The 23,583-nt window shown below is 38.1% G+C and overlaps 1 protein-coding gene across 3 annotated transcripts in view; it reads left to right on the top strand.

Moving 5' to 3' along the window:
* SAAL1 (serum amyloid A like 1) overlaps positions 1-23,583 on the top strand; it is a 46,359-nt gene that overhangs the window by 1,812 nt on the left and 20,964 nt on the right. For 2 of the 3 annotated variants that reach the window (XM_032240905.1, XM_032240903.1), the window contains exons 2-11: positions 945-1,058; positions 7,196-7,279; positions 11,726-11,805; positions 13,834-13,893; positions 14,021-14,136; positions 14,834-15,014; positions 17,121-17,203; positions 17,292-17,480; positions 20,625-20,821; positions 23,169-23,261. In XM_032240905.1, coding sequence (XP_032096796.1) covers positions 945-1,058; positions 7,196-7,279; positions 11,726-11,805; positions 13,834-13,893; positions 14,021-14,136; positions 14,834-15,014; positions 17,121-17,203; positions 17,292-17,480; positions 20,625-20,821; positions 23,169-23,261 — 1,197 coding nt within the window. The remainder of the gene's footprint in view (positions 1-944; positions 1,059-7,195; positions 7,280-11,725; positions 11,806-13,833; positions 13,894-14,020; positions 14,137-14,833; positions 15,015-17,120; positions 17,204-17,291; positions 17,481-20,624; positions 20,822-23,168; positions 23,262-23,583) is intronic. The other variant, XM_032240904.1, reaches the window with a different exon arrangement.

The following is a 23,583-nucleotide window of genomic DNA, read 5'->3' as shown; positions in this document are numbered from 1 at the left end:
AAGATACTTTGCTGATAGCCTCTTTGTGACTTCTAAATGATTATGGGTTAATATTAAAGTAAGTTTTCACTTAACATTAGTAAGTTCTTGGAAATTGTGACTTTAAGCAGAATGACTGATAATGAAACCAATTTTATCATAGGCTAATTGATATAAATGAGTTAAGTTCCTGTGGCACATTTCTGGACACAAGAACATCGCCAAACTTCTAAATGAGGACCCAAAACACTTCTAATATTAAACATTGAGATAAATGTGAACTATGAATACATTGAAGAAAGGTTAATAAAAACAAGATAATTATTTACCCAGTTTTGGTGAATTAGTGAGTGATGGTGGTAGTAATGATGGTGTGTTAAATGAAGGAATAAATGTTTGCAAAGCAAAAATGACCACCTCTTACTACTGCACAGTCCAAAAACAATAACAAATAAGGCAGGCTTACTGAGCATTTTCCTACCATATAATTTATTGTCTTGCATCTCTACGATTATTGTCTTTTTTACAGATTTTTGTTTTATAATAATTTGTATTCATCCATTTTCCAACCCACTTGCTGTGGTTCAGGGTTGAGGGTGGCTGGAGCCTGTACCAGCAGCTCAAGGTGCAAGGCAGGAACCAGCCCTGGACAGGATGCCATCCCCTCACCGGCACACTCATACACACACACACACACTCACTCCGATTGGGACCATTCAGACACACCAGTTATGCTAATGTGCAAATTTTGGGGATGTGTGAGGACACTAAAGTATCTGGAGCAGACTCATGCACACATGGGGAGAACATGTAAACTCCACACAGACGGTGGCCCTGGCCAGGAATCAAATTTTTTTCTCATCAACATTATAAGGAAATGTTATTCAATCACCTGCTGTACTTGGGTACCTGGTTAGTACTGTAGACAACTTTTATTCATGCTTTCTTTCTTTGTGTTTCTGAAGATTGTTAGCCCTGAAAACACCAAATCTAGCTCAGATGATGAGGAGCAGCAGATGGAGCTTGATGAAGAAATGGAGAATGAAATTTGCAGAGTATGGGATATGTCAATGGATGAGGTATGAGGCTGGAAACAAAACTCTGAAAAGACTGTTGAGTGAGGAGGTGGTGAGTGGATGTTTTAAAATGGTTCAGTCCTTCAGTCTCTGGGGAAAAGCCTTATTGCCTGTCTGTAATCACACTTGTATATGATATAGGGAATGAGGTCCCAGGAGCTATCATTGCTAAACTTCTGTCTTTGAGGCTGGAGGATCTGAGCTCTCATTAGATTTGGACTAAATACATAGCTCTAATGAATATATTCCTACACACATATAGGCCAGGAAAGTTCTGATATTTATCTACCTAAAGAGAACTCTGGCCATATATTTGAGAGCAGGTTAGGAGTTAGAAGACCGCTAATATACTGTGATATTAGAAGAAAGGGACAATAAATAATTATATGTCTATAATTGCAATATTAATAATTGTATTTTAATATCCATATTTCATTCAATAGCTCAAAAGCATTTGCATGTATAGTATTCTATTTGATCTTCACAATAACCCTGTGATATAAGTAGTATCCTTATTTTACAGCTAAGAAAATAGAGGCCAAAAGAGATGAAATGACCTATATAATCTCTCTTGTTTTATTACCTGGACTTTTGGAATAGCTCCCTGATTAAAATCCTTGTTTTAGTCTCTTTCACCTTCCTTCCATCCTCTACATTGCCACCCGTGTTATCTTTTTTCCAGAAATATAGACTTAATTGTACTCATTTTCTTAAAAATTGTCAATGGCTATTCATTGTTTTAGTCATTTTTTTTTAAAACAACTTTATTGAGGTATAATTAACACACAAAAAAGTACATATTATTTTGAAGTATAATTGACATTCAGAAAACTTCACATATTTAAAATATACCGTTGATAATTTTTTTTTTTTGAGGTGGAGTCCCTCTTGCCCAGGCTGGAGTGCAATGGTGTAGCCTTGGCTCACTGCAACCTCCACCTTCAGGGCTCAAGCGATTCTCCTGCCTTAGCCTCCGGAGTAGCTGGGAGTACAGGTGTGCATCACCAATCTCGGCGAATTTTTATATTTTTGTTAGAGACAGGGTTTCACCATGTTGGCCAGGCTGGTCTTGAACTGCTGACCTCAAGTATCCACCCGCCTCAGCCTCCCAAAGTGTTAGGATTATAAGCAGGAGTCACCACGCCAGGCCAATAAATTTTGACGGATGTGTACGCAGATAAAACTGTCACTGTAATCAGAATTGAGAGCATACCCATCACCCCTAAAAGTTTCCTTATGGTCCTTGGTAGTCTCTTCCTCTTTTGCCTCCCTTCCTCCATCCTCTCCAGGCAACCACTGGACTGCTTTCCGTCACTACAGATGAGTGTGTATTCTAGAGTTTTGTATAAATGTGCTCATATTCTTTTTTTGGTCTGGCTCTTTTATGCAGCATAATTATTTTGAGATTCATCCATGTTGTGTATATCAATGGTTTATTCTTTTTTATTGCTGAATGGTATTCCATTATATGCATATACCACAGTTTATCTTTTTACCCGTTGATGAATACTGGAGTTGTTTAAGGTTTATTACAGATGAAGCTGTTGTGAACTTTTGTGTACAAGTGTGTATGGACATATACTTTTTTTGGGGGCAAATACCTAGAGTGGTGTATTAGTCCATTCTCATGCTGCTGTAAGGAAATACCTGAGATGGGGTAATTTACAAAGGAAAGAGGTTTAATTGACTCTCATTTCAGCATGGATGGGAGGCCTCAGGAAACTTATAGCAGAAGGCAAAGAGGAGGCAGGCAGACACGGTGGCAGGAAGGACAAATGTGAGCAGGGGAAGTGCCAGATGCTTATAAAACCATCAGATCTCATGAGACTCACCCATTTTCGTGAGAACAGCATGGGGGAAACCGCCCCATGATTCACTTACCTCCACCTGGTCTTGCCCTTGATACATGTGGATTATGGGGATTGCAATTCAAGGTGAGATTTGGGTGGGGACACAGAGCCAAACTATATTAAGTGGTATGGCTGGATCATATGGTAGATGTATGTTTACCTTTTTAAGAAACTTTCAAATTGTTTTCCTAGGCAGTTTTTACCATTTTACATAACCACAAGCAGTGTATGAGATACGGTTCCAGGTCGAACTTCTCTTCATCCTCACCAACACTTAGTATGGTCAGTCTTCTTAACTTTAGCCATTCTAATAAGTATGTAGTGATATCTCATTGTGATTATAATTTGGACTTCCTGAATTCCTAATGATGAGTATCTTTTCATGTGTTTATTTTTACTCTGTGTAATCTTTTTTGGTGAAGTACCTGTTTGAATCATCTGCCTGCTTTTTAACTGTGTTGTTTTCTTATATTTTCTCCTAAAAGCTTTATAATTTTAGGTTTTGCATGTAAGTCTGTGATCCATTTTGAGTTAATTTTTGTATAGTATATGGTGCAAGGATGGATTGAAGTTTTATTTTTTTGCCTGTGGATATTTAATTGTTCTAACTCATTTGTTGCAAAGACTGTCCTTTCTCCACGAATTGCTTTTGTGTCTTTGTCAAAAATCAGTTGTCCACGTACTTTATACTTTGAAATCATTCTTTTTAAAGATAGACATCTAGTACTATAAAAATGTTCCCTAAATATTTGTGCTTTACCATTATTCTACAAATTCTGATATGTTGTGTTTACTTTTTTTTTTTTTTTTTTTTTTGAGACAGAGTCTCACTCTGCATTTTTTGTAGAGATGGGGTTTCACCGTGTTCGCCAGGCTGGTCTTGAACTCCAGCTCTCAAGTGATCCACCCTCCTTGGCCTCCCAAAGTACAGGGATTACAGGTGTAAACTACCATGTCCGTGAAAGTTCAGAATACTTTCTAATATCCTTTACTTTTTCTTTGGTTCGTAGATAATTTAAGTTTCAAATATTTGGGAATTTTTCAGTTATCTTTCTGTTGCTGTGGTCACTGAACACTGAATCCTTTTAAATGTGTTGAGACTTGTTTTATAGCCCAGAGTATGGTCTATCTTGGTAAATGTTTCATGTTCACTTAGAAAGCATGTGTGTTCTGTTGTTGCTGGGTGGAGTATCTTATTATCAATGTCAGTTAGATCAGGTTGGTTGAGTATTGTTCAGATCTACCTTCTATTTGTTCTACAATTATTGATAAATTATGGTTAAACAAATTTTTTTTTTAAATAAATAAAACCTGTGTTTTAAATGAACTCTTAGAATGAAAATCACAGTTTTAAAATTGAGAAAACAGCGCTGCTGTTTGAAGGAGATTGTTGGTGGAGGGCAAAGTCATGTTCTTTTTGGCCTTCTTCTGCTCCCTTATAAGAGGTGCCCTTGAGGCACCACTCAGAACTGAGCTCTCCACTGACCATTGAGGTCCCTGGCACAAAGTCTAGTGAGTTTATATCTCAGCCTTGTCTCCTATCGCTCTGTAACCGTGAATTCAGTGCGTGAGGATTAGAGACTGCCAGATACTAACTATACTTTCACGTGTCCATGAGTGCTGTTCATGCCACTTGTGTGGAATGGCTTCCAGCTGGCAAAATCCTTCTCATTGTTTATGGCCTGGCTTCAGTGTCACCTCCTCTGTGATGCCACTCCAGACACTCCAGGCAGAATTACCCTTTCTTATTTTGTGTTCCCACAGAATCACTTCACTCAGTTACATGTGTCCTCTGATGGATTTAAATTCCTTCTCATCAAAGCATAATGTCACCTCTTCTGAAATACCTTCTCTAATGTCGTGTCTAAAGTAGCCCCGTTTATCTTGGTTTCTAGCACATACCATCTTATTTTCTTTGTAGCATTTAGAAATTGTATAGTTTAGTTGTTTATATATTTATTGTTTGTTCATTTCTCTAGAATGAAAATTCCATGGGACTGATCCCTTATTTAGCTTGTTCACTGATGTGTCCCTAGAGCCTAAAACAGTGCCTATTAGGTTTTTCAGAAAATATTTGGTGAGTAATGAATGAATAGATGAATATCTGAGAGGTAGCATGTTGTGATGGTTCAGAACATAGTCTTGCTGGGTACTTGCCTGTATTCCCAGCTGTTTGGGAGGCTGAGGCAGGAGGATCACTTGAGCCCAGTAGTTGGAGGCTGCAGTGAGCTATGATAATGCCTGTGAATCTGTGAATAGCCACTGCTCCAGTCTGGACAGCATAACAAGACCCCCATTTCTTTAAAAAAAAAAAAAAGAGACCATAGGCTCAAATCAGACTCATGTGGGTTCAAATCCTAGCTTTGCTCTATTGAGACTGTATAATCTCGCTTAACCTTTTAAAACTTCAGTTTGCTTATGAGTGTAATGGGGCTAATAATAACTAGTTGATAGAGTTGTTTTGAGAATTAAATGAGATAGCATGCAGTCCACTTCACTGTGCCTGGCATTTAATACTTGTCAATGAATGTTAATTGCCGTTATTACTGTTGGTGTTGATATTGTTAGGCCATCCTTGTGCTACTTAAGGAATTATCATTAAATTTAAACATTTCTGCATGTGACAGAATTGCTCACAGGACAGACAGCTTGATCACTTACAGTGAAGAAAATCTGCTGTTAATGACTTTCAGTTTAGTGTGTTATCCTTGAAAATAGTATTTTCTCTGACTATGGTTTTTTAGTAAGTAGAGTGTGTCCCTCCCAATCAGTTGTCTGGCAGGTTACTGGTTACATTTGCTGTGGAGGATAATTGCCTCTCTCTTTGAGATGCTCTGGGGTCCTTCTGTGTGAGTTTTCACATAAGCCATCCAGCTTATATTTTAAGTTAAGGCTTCTCAAATATATACCTCAAATTTAGTGAAAATCTGAGGCAGTGGATAACCAGAAACTTAATTTTATTTATATATTTTACAGTGCAAGTCCCCAAGAAAACTGATTTACCTTTTGTCTTACATTTCTAGGTGAGATTTGGCCCATTTGGAATCACGTGTTCACTCAAATGTTGTACTTCTCTATGGCTGTGTATGTTCTGCCCCTTTAGACACTGGCAGACTCTCTAGGAAGAAGTTATGAGGCTATTGCAGTTACATTGTGACCAGAATTTATATTCTATTGATAATTTTGAAAACACAAGTGTTGGTTTTGGACAGGACCCAATAGCAGTTCTTAGCTTCTTTCCCCTACCGTGTTTTAAGCTCTTGGAGGACAAGAAGGAATTTTGTTTTTATTTGAGACAAAATCTCACTCTGTTGTCCAGGCTGGAGTACAGTGGCGAGATCTCAGCTCACTGCAAACTCTGCCTCACGTGCTCAAGCAATCCTTCTGCCTCAGCCTTCTGAGTAGCTGGGACTGTAGACGTACAACACCATGCCCAGGTAATTTTTGTATTTTTTGTAGAGATGGTGTTTCACCATGTTTTCCCAGGCTGGTCTCAAACTCCTGGGCTCAAGCGATCCACCTGCCTTGGCCTCCCAAAGTGTTGGGATTACAGTTGTGAGCCATCTCGCCCAGCCAAGTTATACTCTTTTTTTTTTTTCTCTTCCTTTTTTTCTCGCAGTGTCGCCCAAGCTGGAGTACAGTGGCATGGTCATGGCTCACTGCAGCCTTGACCTCCCCAGGCCCAAAGCGATCCTCCTACCTCAGCCTCCCAAGTACCTGGGACTGCAGGCATGTGCCGCCACACCCGCTAATTTTTGTATTTTTGTGGAGATGGAGTTTTACCATGTTTGCCCAAGCTGGTCTAAACTCCTGGACTAAAGTGATCCGCCCACCTCGGCCTTCTAACCAGTCTCCCAACCAGCCTCCCAGAGTGTTAGTATTACAGATGTGAGCCACTGCACCCAGGAGTTTTACTCTTTTCTTTATCCCTCACTTCTAGCATAATAGCTGATATGTAATCAGCAAATGTGTTTGAATGTGTTTAATGAGAATTCCTAGTGGGTAGGAAAATTATTAAGGTAAATAGATTCAGGGCAGAAAAGAGTAGGATAATCCTCTGGAGTATCGTAGGTAGTTTAGATTTGTTTATGGAATTGTTCCATTGTCTGGGACCAGTTACCATAAAGACTGTAACATCACTTTTGTCTCTTGACACAATTCCTAACCCTGTGGTTTGGCTTTTCTTGCATCTAAAATTCTAATTTTAATATAGAATTTTATGGTTGCCTAAGCTATGGGGTTTAGGGAGGAATATTCAACATCCAAGTTAATAATCATTTTTCTTTTCAGGATGTGGCTTTATTTCTCCAAGAATTTAACGCTCCTGATATATTCATGGGAGTACTGGCCAAGTCCAAGTGTCCTCGATTAAGAGTAAGTATGTACATTTCTAAAGCCTTCTTTGAAGCATTAAGAACAGATAGTGCTGGATAGTCATTTATTTTTCTCACTTTGATTTTCTTACCATAAATCAACAAATCAACCTTCAGATGTTTGTCGGACATTGCCAGGTCCTAGGTAATTTGCTATTAAAATTTTTTCTTTTAATTTTTGAGACAGGGTCTCACAGTGTTTTCAAGGCTTGGAGTGCAGTGGCATGATCACAGCTCACTGCAGTCTTGACCTCCTGGGCTCAAGGAACTCTCCGATCTCAGCCTCCCAAGTTGCTGGGACTATAGGTATAAGCCACCACACCCAGCTAATTACTATTTTTATTTTGTAGAGACAAGGGTCTCCGTATGTTGCCCAGGCTGGTCTTGAACTCCTGGCCTCAAGTGATCCTCCCACCTGGGCCTCCCAAAGTGCTGGGATTATAGGCATGTGAGCCACATGTCTGTAATAATTTAAAATATTAAATTATTAATAACAATAATTTAAAATTATTAGAATCATGGAAGTTTAGATTCAGGCTAGATCAGGAAGATTAACACTTTAATAGCTTTGGAGATGAGTTAGGCATAACCACTGTTAATGCTGCTAGTATGTATCAGAATGGAGAACAGGGCCCGGGCCTCCCATTTCTCAGTTGATTGCTCTTTTTTGCTCACAAAATCCACCATTGCTTGAAAACCATTTTAAACTCAGCCTGCTGCTCAAGACTTCTACTCTCAGCCTAACTCATCTTTCCAGCATAAAATCTGGATAGCCAGATAGCCCTTCTGATTTAGCCAGATCGTTCTACTCCCTGTCTCATGCTGTCTCCGTGCCTCCTTTTGTGTGCCTTCTGTCCCCTCTCAGTATTTGCATCTGTTATTCAAGGTGGTACTGTTCCTCCCACACCTTCCCCAGTAAGTAAGCTTTCAATGGTCATTGCTGTTAGTAAACTGCCAAGAACAGTAGATAAAGACTAAAGGAGAGGTGTTTATGTACTGTACAGTGTACTGTGCTTTATTGCCAATTGAGTTGCCATGTGCTATGCATATAATGGATGATTAGTAAATATCTGTTCAATAATTATTATTATGAAAACCTGCTGTTTACTGAATACCTGGTCTTACTACTGTGAGGTAAACTTTTAAAGAACTAGATCTCGGGTGAAGATATGTGTTCACAGTCACACAACTAGGAAAACATGGAGCTTGGATTTCAGCCTAGGCCTAACTCCAATATAACCACTGTACTGTATTTCCTCTCTTTCTTTGAGATTATAAAATGGAGAATTCCATAGTATATTTTTGCCAATTGAAGATTGAATTAAAATTCTTATTTAAGTAGAATGTTCTGTCTGAATTAGGGCCTGATTAACCACTTTTTCCTTGAGTCCTTGTATTAATGTAAGATTTGACAATTATGCTATTTCTGTGCTGAGTTTTTCTGTCTTAAATATATTTACTCACTATCAGTATATGAAGGAATAAGCTTATGTCAGGAATGGCACCTTTTAGGAATTAGTCATACTATTTTATGTGTATCTGTTGACCATAGTCTGCTGCCGCAGTGATTCTCAGCCTTGGCTGCATGTTAGAATCACCTGGCACGTGGGCTATCAAACTTCATTATGTCCCCTCATCGCTAATTGTCAATTCCACCTCCAGAGTTTCTAGTCCAGTAGGTCCAGGATTCCTAATATGTTCCCTGGTGATGCTGGTGCTCTGGAGCATTGCCACACTCTGAGAAGCTTTGCCCTAGGGAACTTTTAAAAATCTTGAGTCAGGCCGTACCCCAGATGAATTAAAGCAGAATCTCCAAGTGTGAGACTCCAGGCAGCTTTTAAAGTTCTCAAGGTGATTGCAGTGAACAGCCAAGACTGAAAAACTTTATCTTTGATTGGAAGTTCAGTTAGTCCCTCTTTAGTTTATAAGGGAAATGTATGTGTTTTTTTTTCTGCCCCTACTCACTCTTAATCATTTCCCAACATTTGACCACTCACATTATATTGAAACTCCATTTCTGTAGCTCCTGTGCCACCTCACTGTCTGGTCTCTGACCTCTTCAGTCTCTTGTCTCTCACCTTTCATTGGCTTTTTTTCTTTTTTCCTTTATTATCCTGTCCTGAATATGGACGCTTTCTAAGGTGTAGAACCTGATTCTTTGTTCCCATTATATTCATTTTCCTAGTGAACTTATGTGTTCTTTACACCTTTAAGTTGCAACTCTGCCTGTGGGAGCAAAACCTTGACTTCCCTTCTGGTAACTGATGTCACATCTCCAACTTCCTTCAGGCATTCTTTGCTTGCATGCTGTACAGTTGTCCCTTGGTAAATATGCGGGATGGTTGTAAGACATTCCCCCATACTAAAATCCACACATAATTCTGCAGCCAGCTCTGTGGAACTTGTGTGTATGAAAAGCCAGCTCTGCATTATTATGCAGGTTTTGCATCTTGAGGACGCTGTATTTTCAATCCAAGTTTGGTTGGAAAAAATCCACCTATAAGTGGACCCACACATTCAAACCTGTGTTGTTCAAGGGTCAGCTCTACTCTCAAACCCCGGATTCTATATGTTCTCAGTGATTTATGATCACACTTAACTGATCATAAAAATCACCTGGTATATGCCAGGTGAACAATAGTTTTCCAGGCTCTACCCTAGAAATTATGATTCAGTAGATCTGAGATGAGACTTGGAAATCTGTATTTTTAATGAGCTCCCTGAGTGATTCTTAGGTTTCAGCAAGCTTGGAAACACTGTACTATCTGAACTCATTATAGCTTTTCATGCACTTTCTTTTTCAATTTTCCTGTCAGTGGGACCAATATCACTGACTGGGGAAATGAGGCAACTTGAAACCTAGGAGTCAAGTTCAACTGCTTTCTTCCTTATCGTCACATTGGATTATTTTGCTTTCACCTTGAGAGTCTTCGTCAGCTTCATTCTTTTCCATGCCTGAGAGCCCTCCTCCTCTTGCATCTTGATTACTGAGGTTCAGTTAGGAATAGTGTTAAATGCTCAAGCCCTGGAGCTCTGCCATGTTCTAGTTGGAGATCTTAAGATCTTAGGCAAGTTGCTTAACTTCTCTGTGCCTTAGTTTCTTCATCTGAAAAAAAATGGGGACACTATTAGTACGTATCTCCTAAATTATTATACGAAATGATACACGGAAAATGCCTAGAGTAGTACCTGGCCATAATGAGTGGTAATAAACTGTTATTACTTATTAATTAACTGTTACTGAGATAGATTCTTAAGTTCTTTTAAACTTCTTTTCCCTAGGCACTAGTCTCCCCTTATCCTTGGGGGATACATTCCAAGACCCCCAGTGCCTAAAACCAGGGATAGTATTAAACCCTATTTAGAATATGCACACATTTCTTTTTCCTTCTTTACAATTTCATGGATAGATTTGTTCTTACTATAGATCCTAAGCAACCTCAGCATATATTTTTTTGTTTTGTTTTCTTATGAAGTCAAGAACTTTTACCTTTTCATGTAAAGAAAGCACTTAACGACTGCTCCTTGGCGTATCCAAATTGCCAACATCACTACTCTTGTGCATTATTAAGTAATATAAGGGTGACTTGAACACAAGCCCTGTGATCCCATGACAGTTGGTCTGATAGCCAGGATGGCTACTAAGTAACTAACGGACAGGCAGCATATACAGTGTGGATATGTTGAACAAAGGAATGATTTACATTCCGGGTGAGACGGTGCAAGATTTCTTCCTGCTACTCAGAAAAGGCATGCAATTTAAAACATATAAATTATGTGTTTCTGGAATTTTCCATTTAGTACTTTTGTACCAAGGTTGACCATGGGTAACTGAAACCGTGGCTAAAGAGGGACTATATTAATATATTATGCATTTTGCTGCCAGAATAATCTAAGATACTGTTTCAGTATGTTATCTCTTCTCCTTGAACATCTTCATGATTCCAAATAACTTCCCAGAATAAGTCTAGCTCTTCAGCATGGCATTCCCAGCCCTTAATCTCAGTCCTTTATACCTGCAGTATTTACCTCATGCTGTTCACCCACTTCGTGCCACAACCAGAGTACTTTCTTTATTGTCTACTGTATTAGCCATGTACATGATTCCCTTCCTGCCTTTGTTGATACTTTCCCCTTATTTGAACATCTTTTTGTTTGCATATCTCAATCCTATCAATCATTTTAAACTCATTTTATTGTTAAGAATTCTTCTTCCATAGCTCCTGCCTTTGCCCTTTCTTTTTCTATGTCTTTCATCCCTTCTTAGATACGGTAAGTTTGTCCAGATTAGGGTATAGGTAGTATATGTATTTCTTTATCCTGCTTCCCCTCCACCTTGCCCCAAAACTTGGCTCAGTGAAAGTTTTTTTTTTTTTTCAGGTTGATAATTCTGTTTATGTGTCTTTCACCTCAGAGCCATTGTGACTTGTAAAATTTGATTTGGCAGGAAATCTGTGTGGGAATTTTAGGTAATATGGCCTGTTTCCAAGAGATATGCGTGTCCATCAGCAGTGATGAAAATCTTGGGTAAGTCTTACTATATAATGACATTTTTAATATATTCATTTATATCCTTAAGGAAATTCTATACATAGGAAAAGCAGCAAATCCGAAAACAGTCCTTCCTCTGTCCTGATGCACACTCTCTAGGAACTTCTTGTGTGTTGATGATAGCTAGGGGCTTCTTCAGGAGGTACTGAAATGATTCAGGATTTAAGCCTGTTTTCTTCAGTAGCAAGGGAACCTGAATTGTCAGCTGTTGCCAGTAAGCCAGATAGGGGAAGAACCAGTGGGACAAAACTTGGAGATGGGGCAGCCAACTGGAATCTAAAACAGTTTAGGTGCAAGGAACCCAATGACTCAGCTGGAGTCTACAGAAACTAGATTTGTTGAATAATGTCATCCTGAGAACTCTGACTTAGAGGGTAAGACTTGCCAACAAACTAGAAGATAAAGGGGTGCTCCTGTGATTAAAAGAGTCATATTTCTGCTTTGAGGCTAGTTCTCTTCTTCATGTGTAAAGTCCTGAGCAGAAGGTTTTTTAATGGAGGAAACCCAAGTGGTTACTGTGTTCTGGGAATACCCTGAAATAATGTGCTAAATTTTGTGGGTACATTAGTTTTCTAGGCAAAGGGTTCATGGCTATTAATCAAAATCTCAAAGAAATTTGTGCCCAAAATAGGTTAAGAAAACTGTTCTAGGCAGTTTTTGTCAGAGCTGGCGCCATAAGGGTTTTATTACAGGATTCAACTACCTGGGTTTCTCAAAAAGAGATAACTCCTAGTTGTGGAGGCACTTTAAGATCCTAGTTCGGGGTATTTATTCCTCAGTAATTTACAGTCATTCATGGAACAAATGACTTAGGATTATGTTCAGTCTCTAGTGTTCTCTATTAAAATCTGCAAGTGAGAAATGTTAACAAATGTTATAAATTCAATTAAATGCTGATGGGATATAAATTTGTTGAACCACTTTAGAATAGTTGGGCATTATCTGGTCACACTGGAACATATGCATGTGCTGTGACCAGCTCATAGTGGGCATATATGGTAAGAGAAACTGTGCACGTGTGCATCAGAATAACTCATACAAATATTATAGAGAATTGCTTGAAATAGCCCAAAATTGGAATCAACACAAATGTCCATCAACAATAGCCTGGAAAAATAAACTGTGTTATCTTCACACAATGGAATGCTCTGCAGCAGTGTATCAAAGAACAACAGCTACAGGAACAACATGGGTGGATCTTACATACATAGTTTTCAGCAAATAAATGAAGACTCAAAAGAATAAGTATAATATTTCTTTAATATGCTGTCTCCCTTCCTTGAGCATCTTCATGAATCCAAATAACCTCCCAGATTATGTCTATTCAGCATGGCATCTTAATCCTTTTACCTGTGGTATAAAGCAACACCAAAATATATAAAATAATAAAACTATAGAGCAAAGTAAGGAAATGATTGCTGGAAAAGTCAGAATGGTCATCATTTCTTTTTTTTTTCTTTTTGAGACGGAGTTTCGCTCTTGTTACCCAGGCTGGAGTGCAATGGCGCGATCTCGGCTCACCGCAACCTCCGCCTCCTGGGTTCAGGCAATTCTCCTGCCCCAGCCTCCTGAGTCGCTGGGATTACAGGCACGCGCCACCATGCCCAGCTAATTTTTTGTAGTTTTAGTAGAGACGGGGTTTCACCATGTTGACCAGGATGGTCTCGATCTCTTGACCTCGTGATCCACCCGCCTCGGCCTCCCACAGTGCTGGGATTACAGGCTTGAGCCACCGTGCCCGGCCATGGTCATCATTTCTAGCTGGGAAAGAGAATTGTGATTTGGAATGGACACATGGTGACTACAGAGATGCAGCTCTGTTCTGTTTCTTGGAAACAGGAGTGTTTGCTTTAGAATTATTCTTTAACTATAGATTTGTATATTTTGGGCTTTTCAGTATACATGCTGTATTTCACAATAAAGATGTTCAAAAAATGAAATGAAAACTCTGATACTCTAAATACGAGAAGTGAGGCATATCAGTTAACTTCTGTGTTTTTGTAGGCAGGTGTTGTTGCACTGTTTGTATGATTCAGACCCACCTACTCTTCTGGAAACAAGCAGGTATGCTTTTCCTTTTATGAATTCTATAATGTTACTCATAAGAGTAGCTAAGAAAGTTAATTTTTTATTTTCTAATTTCCTTTACTGTTTTTGAAAAGTAGAAATTCAACCCACGTTTACCATATAGGTTGTTGCTTACTTGCCTTTCCCAGGCAGAAGTGGCCAGTGTCTGGGTTGAAAGGATCCGGGAACATCCAGCTATTTATGATAGCATTTGCTTCATTATGTCAAGTTCAACAAATGGTGAGTCATCATGTACTCTAGAAAAAAAATTGTTTTAAATTTTACTTAATTTTTAGGAAACCGTGTAACTATTTCTAGAAGTCACTTACCTTGCACTTTTTTTTTTTTTTTTAAAAAAAGGCTCGAGTGCAAGGTAATAAAGTTGTTTGTTTGTTTGAAACAGAATCTTGCCCTGTCACCCAAGTTGGAGTGCAGTAGTGTGATCATAGCCCACTGCAGCCTCTAACTCCTGAGCTCAAGGTATCTTTCTGTCAGCCTCCTCAGTAGCTGGGGCTATAGTCATGCACCACCACACTTAGTTCATTTTAGAATTTTGTGTAGAGACAGGGTATTGCTTTGTTGCCCAGGCTAGTCTCGAACTCATGGGTTCAAGCAGTTACCCAGCCTCAGCCTCCCAAAGTGTTAGGATTATAGGTGTAAGCCACCATGCCCAGCTTTTTGTGTGTTTGTTTTTTGGAGACAGTTTTTTGATTGAAGAAGATATAAAATTTCTTAAACTCCTGGGACACTGATAAATTCCTCATTTAAAAATAAGGAAATATAAGCAAATTTAAATATAGGAGATAAGTAAATCACCCTTGGAATAGGTACTGTTTGAGCTAGATTTGGCTTTCTTAGAATAGCTTTAGAATTTTGCTTAACCCTATTGCTTTTAACAGTTTGTTTCTCATTTCAATATCTGTTTTATTCTCTGCAGTTGACTTGCTGGTGAAGGTGGGGGAGGTTGTGGACAAGCTCTTTGATTTGGATGAGAAACTGATGTTGGAATGGGTCAGAAATGGGGCTTCTCAGCCTCTAGACCAACCCCAGGAAGAGTCTGAAGAGCAGCCAGTTTTTAGGCTTGTGCCCTGTATACTTGAGGCTGCCAAACAAGTACGGTAGGTGAGCTCTTTCGTGCAAGTGTTCTGGGAAAATGCAATTGCTAGAAGTATTCTCAGATATAAGTCTTGTTAGATTCCTTGCAGCAGAAGGAAGTATACAGTCACTCTTTGTTACATTGATTCACTACTAATATTTGTAATGCAGCATGTTTGCTTTTTGCAAGAATGGTATGGTTACAAAGTTCCTGTTATATTATCATTTAGCTATAGGCTGTTATTCAACATTAAATGTGGTTTCTGTCTTAACATCATCAGAAATTTTATGTAATTTAAATCAAAGAGAAAACATTTTCGTGTGGTTATTTTACATTGAACATTTAACAGCTTCTAACGTTGCACGTCATTTATTTATTTATTTTTCTTCTTGTGTTTATATGCCAGTCTTCAATAAGTGAATTTGGGACTCTAATGTCTTGCCAAGAGTGATTACTAGGTCTTACAGGTCATTAAAACTATTGCTAATCACTAGAAAATTAATTTTGAAATTGATCTGCTTAGTGATTTGCTTAGTGCATTATTAGTGCTGAGTAAGCCACATCAAAACCTATTAATTTTGTGTCCTTTATCCAAGTGAGGATTAAATTCATCATCTTTCCCTAAATCTGCTTCATCAGTATCCTCAGTATCAGTAAATGGTGCAATCGTTATCCTATTTGGATAACATAGAAGAAATGGAGAAGCCATTACTGAATGCCCCAGTATTTTCCCATTGTAGTCAGCTTCCAACCCTTATTCCTGATTTTTCCTGGGATTCCATCCATGCCAATCAAGCCATTATTGTCTCTCACCTGGAGAACTGCCACATTTTTTTACTTGAATTCCCTGCCTCTATGCTTGCTTCTTCCCAAGCCTAGACTTAAAAGCTGTTTGTGTAAAGTACACACTCATCTCACTCTCATGCTTCAGTCTTTTCAGTTGCCTTCCTTAGGATAAGGTCCAGAAAAAACCAAAAAAGCACAGCAGGAATACTATGTACATCACCTGGGTGAAGGGGACCATTTGTATTCCCAAACCTCGGCATTATGCATGTAACAACCCCCAACGTGTATCTTCTGAATCCAAAGTTTAAATAAATAGGCGAAAAAAGAATGAAATAAATGAAAAATTCTCAAAATAATAAAGTACAGCTTATAGGCCCAGTAGAATGCCTCTCTATCCTTATTCCTTGTACTCTGCATTTCAGTCACGTGAAGCTTGCTTTACTTCTTCAGTTGAACCAGGCTCTCTTGTCGCCAGACCCTGGCACAGTATGTTTCCTCCACCTCAAACACTTCTTTGTGCCTTTATGTTTCTGTGTAAACATCATTTTTCATAAGATACCTTCCCTGACCTTGCAAACGAAGTCTCCTTGCTCTGCGAAGTTCCTAGTCCTATAGTGCTGCATGCATACCACTTTATTATAATTACCCCACTAGGAATCTTCTTTCCTTTTGAGTATAAACTTTATGAAGATAGGGATAACATCTTATACATCTGTTTTCTTAGTTCCTAACATAGTCGCTGAAAGTAGTAAGTACTTAAATAAACATTTGCCAAACCATTGTTTTAATTGTTGACTGTCTTTTCACTTGTTTGGTTGAAGAACTACAATTTTGAGTTTCTAAACTGTTTAGATTTTTAAGAATGCAAACTGTTGATCATAAGAATTAGACTTATGTGGTTTTAGTGTTCTCAGCTAGAGAGCTAGGATAATCCTGAGATGTTTTCAGAACATCATTGTTGATGCATGGTGCAGTGGACCTTACTCTCACACTCTAAAAATCTCAGTCATTTTCGTTCTGATATTCAAGCAAACCAAAATGATAAAGTATCAACTAGCAGGTTTCTGCATTGTTACTTTTATGAGATAGAGGCAAATGATTTTTTTACTTCTTGCCTGTGTGTGTTGATTATATTATATAATATTTGTGATTTTTTTTTTTTTTTGCTGTTTCCTCTATTAGAATATAAAAGCTCTAATGAGCATAGAGACTTCATTCCTTTCCTTGTTTTATCCTCAGCACTTACAGCAGTGGCTGGCACAGAGTAATAAGTATTCATTGAATGGATGAATGATTGGAATCCCCTGGACAGTAAAGTTGTGGCTTTTACTTTTCTTTTTAGTTCTGAAAATCCAGAATGGCTTGATGTTTACATGCATATTTTACAATTGCTTACTACAGTGGATGATGGAATTCAAGCAATTGGTAAGACGGTTTATCCGGATGCGCTACAGTTACTCATTTAATTCTTTGCTGATTTTAAATTACTACTTTCTTTATTATCTTTATTAAGTACATTGTCCTGATACTGGAAAAGATATTTGGAATTTACTTTTCGACCTGGTCTGCCATGAGTTCTGCCAGTCTGATGATCCACCCATCATTCTTCAAGAACAGAAAACAGTGCTAGCCTCTGTTTTTTCAGTGTTGTCTGCCATCTATGCCTCACAGACTGAGCAAGAATATCTAAAGATAGAAAAAGGCAAGTACAATTTTTTAGGCTCATTTTGTTTTTCATTTCATTTATTTCTCCCTTTTTTTCTTTTTGTTTCTCCCTTTTAAAAATCCTTTCATTCCCCTAATTATAGAAATGTTACATGCTAAACTTAAAAAATTTATTTTATTATATTTATTTACTTATTTTATTATTTATTTATTTTTATTTTTTGGAGATAGGTCTTGCTCTGTTGCCTAGGCTGGGGTGCAGTGATGTGATCTCGGCTCACTGTAACCTCTGCTTCCTGGGTTCAAGTGATTCTCGTGCTTCAGCCTCCTGAGTAGTTGGGATTACAGGTGCACACACCATCATGCCTGGCTAATTTTTGTATGTTTTCAGTAGAGTCAGGTTTCACCATGTTGGCCAGGCTGGGCTCTAACTCCTGACCTCAAGTGATCCACCCACCTCGGCCTTCCAAAGTGCTGGGATTACAGGCATGAGCCACCTCGCCTGGCTATTTACTTATTTTTAAAACAGAGTCTTACTTTGTTGCCGACACTGTAGTGCAGTGGCAGGATCATAGCTCACTGCAAGCTTGAATTCCTGGGCTAAGGCAATTCCCTTACCTCAGCCTCTTGAGTAGCTGGAACTAAAGGCACATGACACTTCACCTGGCTAATTTTAAAATTCTTTTATAGAGACGGGGTCTTGCCATCTTGCCCAGGCTCGCTCTAAACTCCTGGGCTCAAATGATCCTCCTGCTTTGCCTTCCAAAGTGCTGGTATTATAGGCATGAGCCACTGCACCCTGCCTAAAAATGTATACAGTTTATAAAAAACATCAAGGAAACATGATGCTTGTAAATCTACCATCCAATGCATGCCTATGTATTTTTTAAATTCTGCTTTTTAGCCAACATTTCATTTAGAAAATAAAAATGAATATTTTCCTATGTAAATACATATTCTTTCACAGAGTGATTTTTAGGACTACAATTAAATTCATGATTCGTTTAGAATTTATTCTGGTGTCACATGTGAAGTGTGGCTTTAATTTTTTCCCCCCTTCAATAACTTTGGTACTAGTGGTATCCGTTTTTTTTCCAGAGGTCTACCCCATTATCTCACCATCATTTAGTGAATAATACAGCTTACCTACACTGATTTGAAATTTCATCATAATTATTTTTTAAATTCCCCTATATATTCTATTTATTTCCATTGCTCTATTTACATAGTAGTAGCCTTACTGTTTTTAAATATTAAGGTTTTATGTTTTAATACCTAATAGAGTGAATCCCTCTTCATTCTAAGTTTTCAGAATGTTTTTAACTATTCTTACCACTAACTTTAAGTTCCAAAAACAAAAACTGATATTTTTGTTGATATTGTGTTAATTTTATAAGAATATGTTATGTCTTTTCATTTGTTCAGGTCTTATTTTGTCCCTCAGTAATGGTTTCTTCATATAGATCTTGTATATTTCTTATTAATTTCTTTCCTAGATATTTTATCCTTTGGGTTTACTATTGTCTATGACATGTTTTCTTCCACTGATTATTGTTGGAATATATGAAGGCTATTGATTTCTGTATATTAACTTTGCCTCCTGTAACCTTACCAAATTCTCACTATTTTTAATAGTCATTCCAATAATAATCTTTGGGCTTTATCTGATAGTGCTTTGGCTTAAATTAGATATATCTTATCAATTCTTTAACTGTGGTTTCTTTTTCTTTCTGGGTTGCCTAGTATCTCTGGTGTTAAATAATAGTGATGATGGAAAACATCCTTCCCTTGTTCCTGATTTTATTAGGAATAATCCTAGAGTTCTACTGTTAAGCATTATTGGGTATAAGATAAATGTTTTACAGCCAGATGCAGTGGCTCACACCTATAATCCCAGTACTTTGGGAGGCCGAGGTGGGTAAATTACCTGAGGTGAGGAGTTCAAGATCAGCCTGGCCAATGTAGTGAAACCCTGTCTCTGCTCAAAAATACAAAAATCAGCCAGGCGTGGTGGCACACGCCTGTAACCTTAGCTATTCGGGAGGCTGAGGCAGGAGAATCACTTGAATCTGGGAGGCAGAGGCTGCAGTGAGCCAAGATCTCACCACTGTACTCCAGCCTGGGCAACAGAGCAAGACTTCGTCCCCTCAACAAAAAGATATATGTCTTACCATTTAAGGAAGTATTAATCTGTTTCTATTTTATTGAGTTTTTAATTTAAAAAATGTTGAGTATTTTTAAGATCTTCATTTATTGATATGTGACATCATTGAGAAGGTGGCATTGAGTACAGATCTTAGGGAGAGAATGGAGGGAGTCATATGCATACTTGGGGAGAAGAACTTTCCAGACAGACGGAATAGAAGGTATAAAAGCCCTAAACCAGAAGTATGCCTGGTGTCTTTGAGGAGGAATAGTGAGATCCCATATAGCTGAGGTGGATTTAGCAAAGTAGCACATGGCGCTAGAGAGGTAGAGTATGGAGGTTCCGATTTTGCCTTTTCCTCTGAATGAGGTAGGGAACCATGGTGGGTTTTAAGCAGATGTTGCTTACACATGAGCTGACTTTAATAGGCTGCTGTTTTGATGAGAGATGTAGGGGGTCATGGATACAAAAGGGAGACGAGTTAGGAGGCTTTTAGAGTTTGGATAATTGACTCATAGCAAGAAATGTTATAACTTGGACTAAGATGGAACAGTGGAGGTGGTAGAAAAGTCTTGTGAGCTAATTTTTTGTATTTGGTAAAATAGGGTTTCTCCAAATTGCTCAGGCTGATCTCAAACTCTTGGGCTCAAGCTACCTGCCCATTTTGGCCTCCCAAAGTGCTGGGATTACTGTCATGAGCTACCAGGCCTGACTTCCGGGGCTCTTTTAATTGCTGATGTTTCATTGCTTTAGTTTTCAACTCAGTGTCACCTTTTCAGAGAGCTTTCTCTGCTAGGCCATTATATTGTATTCCTCTTTTATTTCTTTCATAGAACTTACCAAAATCTGAAATGGTCTATTTTATTTACTTATTTGAAAGTATAAAAATATAAGCCACTTATAGGCTGACATCTTGGTCATATTACCACTGTATCTATAATACCTAAAATAATGATGTCTAGCACTAATTCAATACATATGAATGAAAAACCAAACTTACTGGCCAATTCAATGCTTCTTGATTTGTTTATACAGTAGATCTTCCTCTAATTGACAGCCTCATTCGGGTCTTACAAAATGTGGAACAGTGTCAGAAGAAACCAGAGAAATTGGCAGAGTCTAACACAGACGAAACTAAAAAGACTGATTTAACCCAAGATGATTTCCACTTGAAAATCTTAAAGGATATTTTATGTGAATTTCTTTCTAATATTTTTCAGGCATTAACAAAGGTAGGAAAGAAGTACTATGATGATGTCATAAGTACTGATGATGATGTCATGTGTACAACTTAATGCTCCAAACTTTATTATTACTGCTATTATTTTGTTAATATAAAAGTAATATCGAATTTGGGAAGATAAAGAAAGTAAAATCTTAATATCACCATGAGTTTATAATCTTAAAAACCACTAGTTGATGTAGTTTGGTATATTTATGTATGACAAACATATGTTTACATGCATATATATTTATAAATGCATTTTCATATACTTTGACCCAGCATATGCAGACTGCTCATTTCCCTAACACTGTATTATAAGTATTTTTCTTGATTCTAGTTGAAAGACTTTTTACTGAGAGCCAATTTAAACCTAATTTACCAAATAATCAGTTTTCAAAATTTACTGCAAACTTCTCCTAAGGAATATTCTCCCTGAATATGTTCAGTGATTAACATTCTTCCTTTGACCATATTCTTTCTATCCATATATTTGGAAAGAAATAGATTATGAATATGTTATGAATATATTGTATTATGTATTATGAATATAAAATGTTATAAATATAACTATGAAGAATATATTTACTCATACCCACCGAATTTTTAAAAGAGTATTCCTTAACAAGAACTTTCTCTTGGCCCGGTGCCCATAATCGCAGTTCTTGGGTGGCTGAGACAGGCGGATCACTTGAGCCCAGGAGTTTGAGACCAGTTTGGGCAACAGAGCAAAACCTCATCTCTACAAAAAATACAAAAATTAGCCAGGCATGGTGGCACATGCCTACAATCCCAGCTACTTGGGAGGCAGAGATGGAAAGATTGCTTGAGCCCAGGAGATCAAGGCTGCAGTGAGCCAAGATTGTGCCATTACACTCCAACCTGAGTGACAGAGTGAGACTCTGTCTCAAAAAACAAAACAAAACAAAAAGTTTCTCTTAATCTCGTGATTTTTTTTTTTTGAGGCGGAGTCTAACTCTCACTAGACTAGAGCACAATGGCGTGATCTCGGCTCACAGCCACCTCCGCCTCCTGGGTTCAAATGATTCTCCTGCCTCAGCCTCCTGAGTATCTGGGACTACAGGTGTGTGCCACCACACGCAGCTAAATTTTGTATTTTTAGTAGAGATGGGGGTTTCACCATGTTGGCCAGGATGGTCTGTATTTCTTGACCTCGTGATCCACCTGCTTCAGCCTCGCAGAGTGCTGGGATTACTGGCGTGAGCCACCTTCCCTGGCCCAATTTTTTTTAAAAATTATTATTATTAGTTGTCTTGCTTCTCTTTTCCATATTTGTATTTTCCAGATTTGGAGTTGTTACCTTAGCAGGTTTTACAGAATACTGGATTCAACATTACAGATGTGAAGATGGCTAGGGCATAATGCCCATATTTTGTCAAAATGCTATTTACATGTGAAAATGTTGCTTTTATTTGACCCTTATTATTGGGTATTATAATTTTTATGTCAAGTGAAGTTCAACAGGTGATAAATTGTGGCTTATTTTGATTTGCATTTTAAATTAATGAGATTGAAATATTTGGATGTCATATATTGATTGTGTTTCCTACTTTTTTATAATTTATCCAGTTTGATTATTTGTATAAATGTATTGGGTAAAAATGCATCTTTTCCATATTCATTGCTTGTATTTTTTTTTCTATTTTTTTGCTGTTGCTTTTGTTTTTTGGAGCAAGGGACATTGATATTTCTTAACTTTTAAGTGGTAGCAACATCAAAGGAAGGTGGACTAAGAATACACTAGGGCTATGTTATGCAAATTCTTATATGCCATATTTAGGGGATTTGGATTTAATCTTGAAGAAACAGAGGAGGTACTAAAGATTTTTTTCTTTTAAGCACCAAGTGATGTGAGCAGTTTAGAAAGATTACTCCAAAAGCAATAGTGAGGAAGGAGTAGAGAGAGTTGAGGCTGGAGAGCAGGAGACCAACCAACAGGCTCGCGTGGTTGATAATCTTCAAGAATAATCTGAAAAATGATGACAGCCTAACCGACTGAAGTTTGAACGGAGAGGAGGGATGCAGTAAGAGGGATCTGGTAGAACAGAGTTGAACACTCGCGGGGAGGGGTCAGCAGCAGGGGAGAAGGAAAAGTCTTGACTATGTTCCAGGTTTTTGGTCTGTGTAGCAGGGTGGGTAGTGGTGCCCTTCACTAGAGTAAAGACTACATTGGAGAAGATGTTTGGGTTGCATAAGTCTCCTTGATGTCAGTGGGTTCAGTTGGGACATTTGAAATGCCTATGGGGTCAGTAGGGAATTGTATATACTGATTTGTTTTTATTCACTAAAGCTTGAGAAATTGTCGTTTTTTGACATTGAATCTTGTGCTGTTTTAGGAGACTGTGGCTCAGGGAGTAAAGGAGGGCCAGCTGAGCAAACAGAAGTGTTCCTCTGCATTTCAAAACCTTCTTCCTTTCTATAGCCCTGTGGTAAGTATGGGTACATGTATAGGTGGCTAAGTTTCATAGTATTATTAAATGTTTTCAAGTAAGCACTTGATTTCAAGGTCATTGTCAAAACAAAATAGTATATACAATTTATATGACTTAATGCCTTTGTCAGATAGATGACTGGTAGAAACAGAAAACCAAAAACAGAGCTAAACCATTGGATACCATGGGCATAAAAATGGAAACAGAAGGCACTAGGGACTGCAGGAGGAGGGGAGGGAGGGAGGCAGGGTGGGCAAGGGCTGAAAAACTACCTATTGGGTATTAAGCTTACTGCCTGGGTGACAGGTTCATCTGTGCC

Source organism: Sapajus apella, unplaced genomic scaffold, assembly GCF_009761245.1.
Source record: "Sapajus apella isolate SASKATOON/1434 unplaced genomic scaffold, GSC_monkey_1.0 scaffold47, whole genome shotgun sequence".
NCBI classification, from domain to species: domain Eukaryota; kingdom Metazoa; phylum Chordata; class Mammalia; order Primates; family Cebidae; genus Sapajus; species Sapajus apella.
This window is presented reverse-complemented; position numbering and strand designations above follow the sequence as displayed.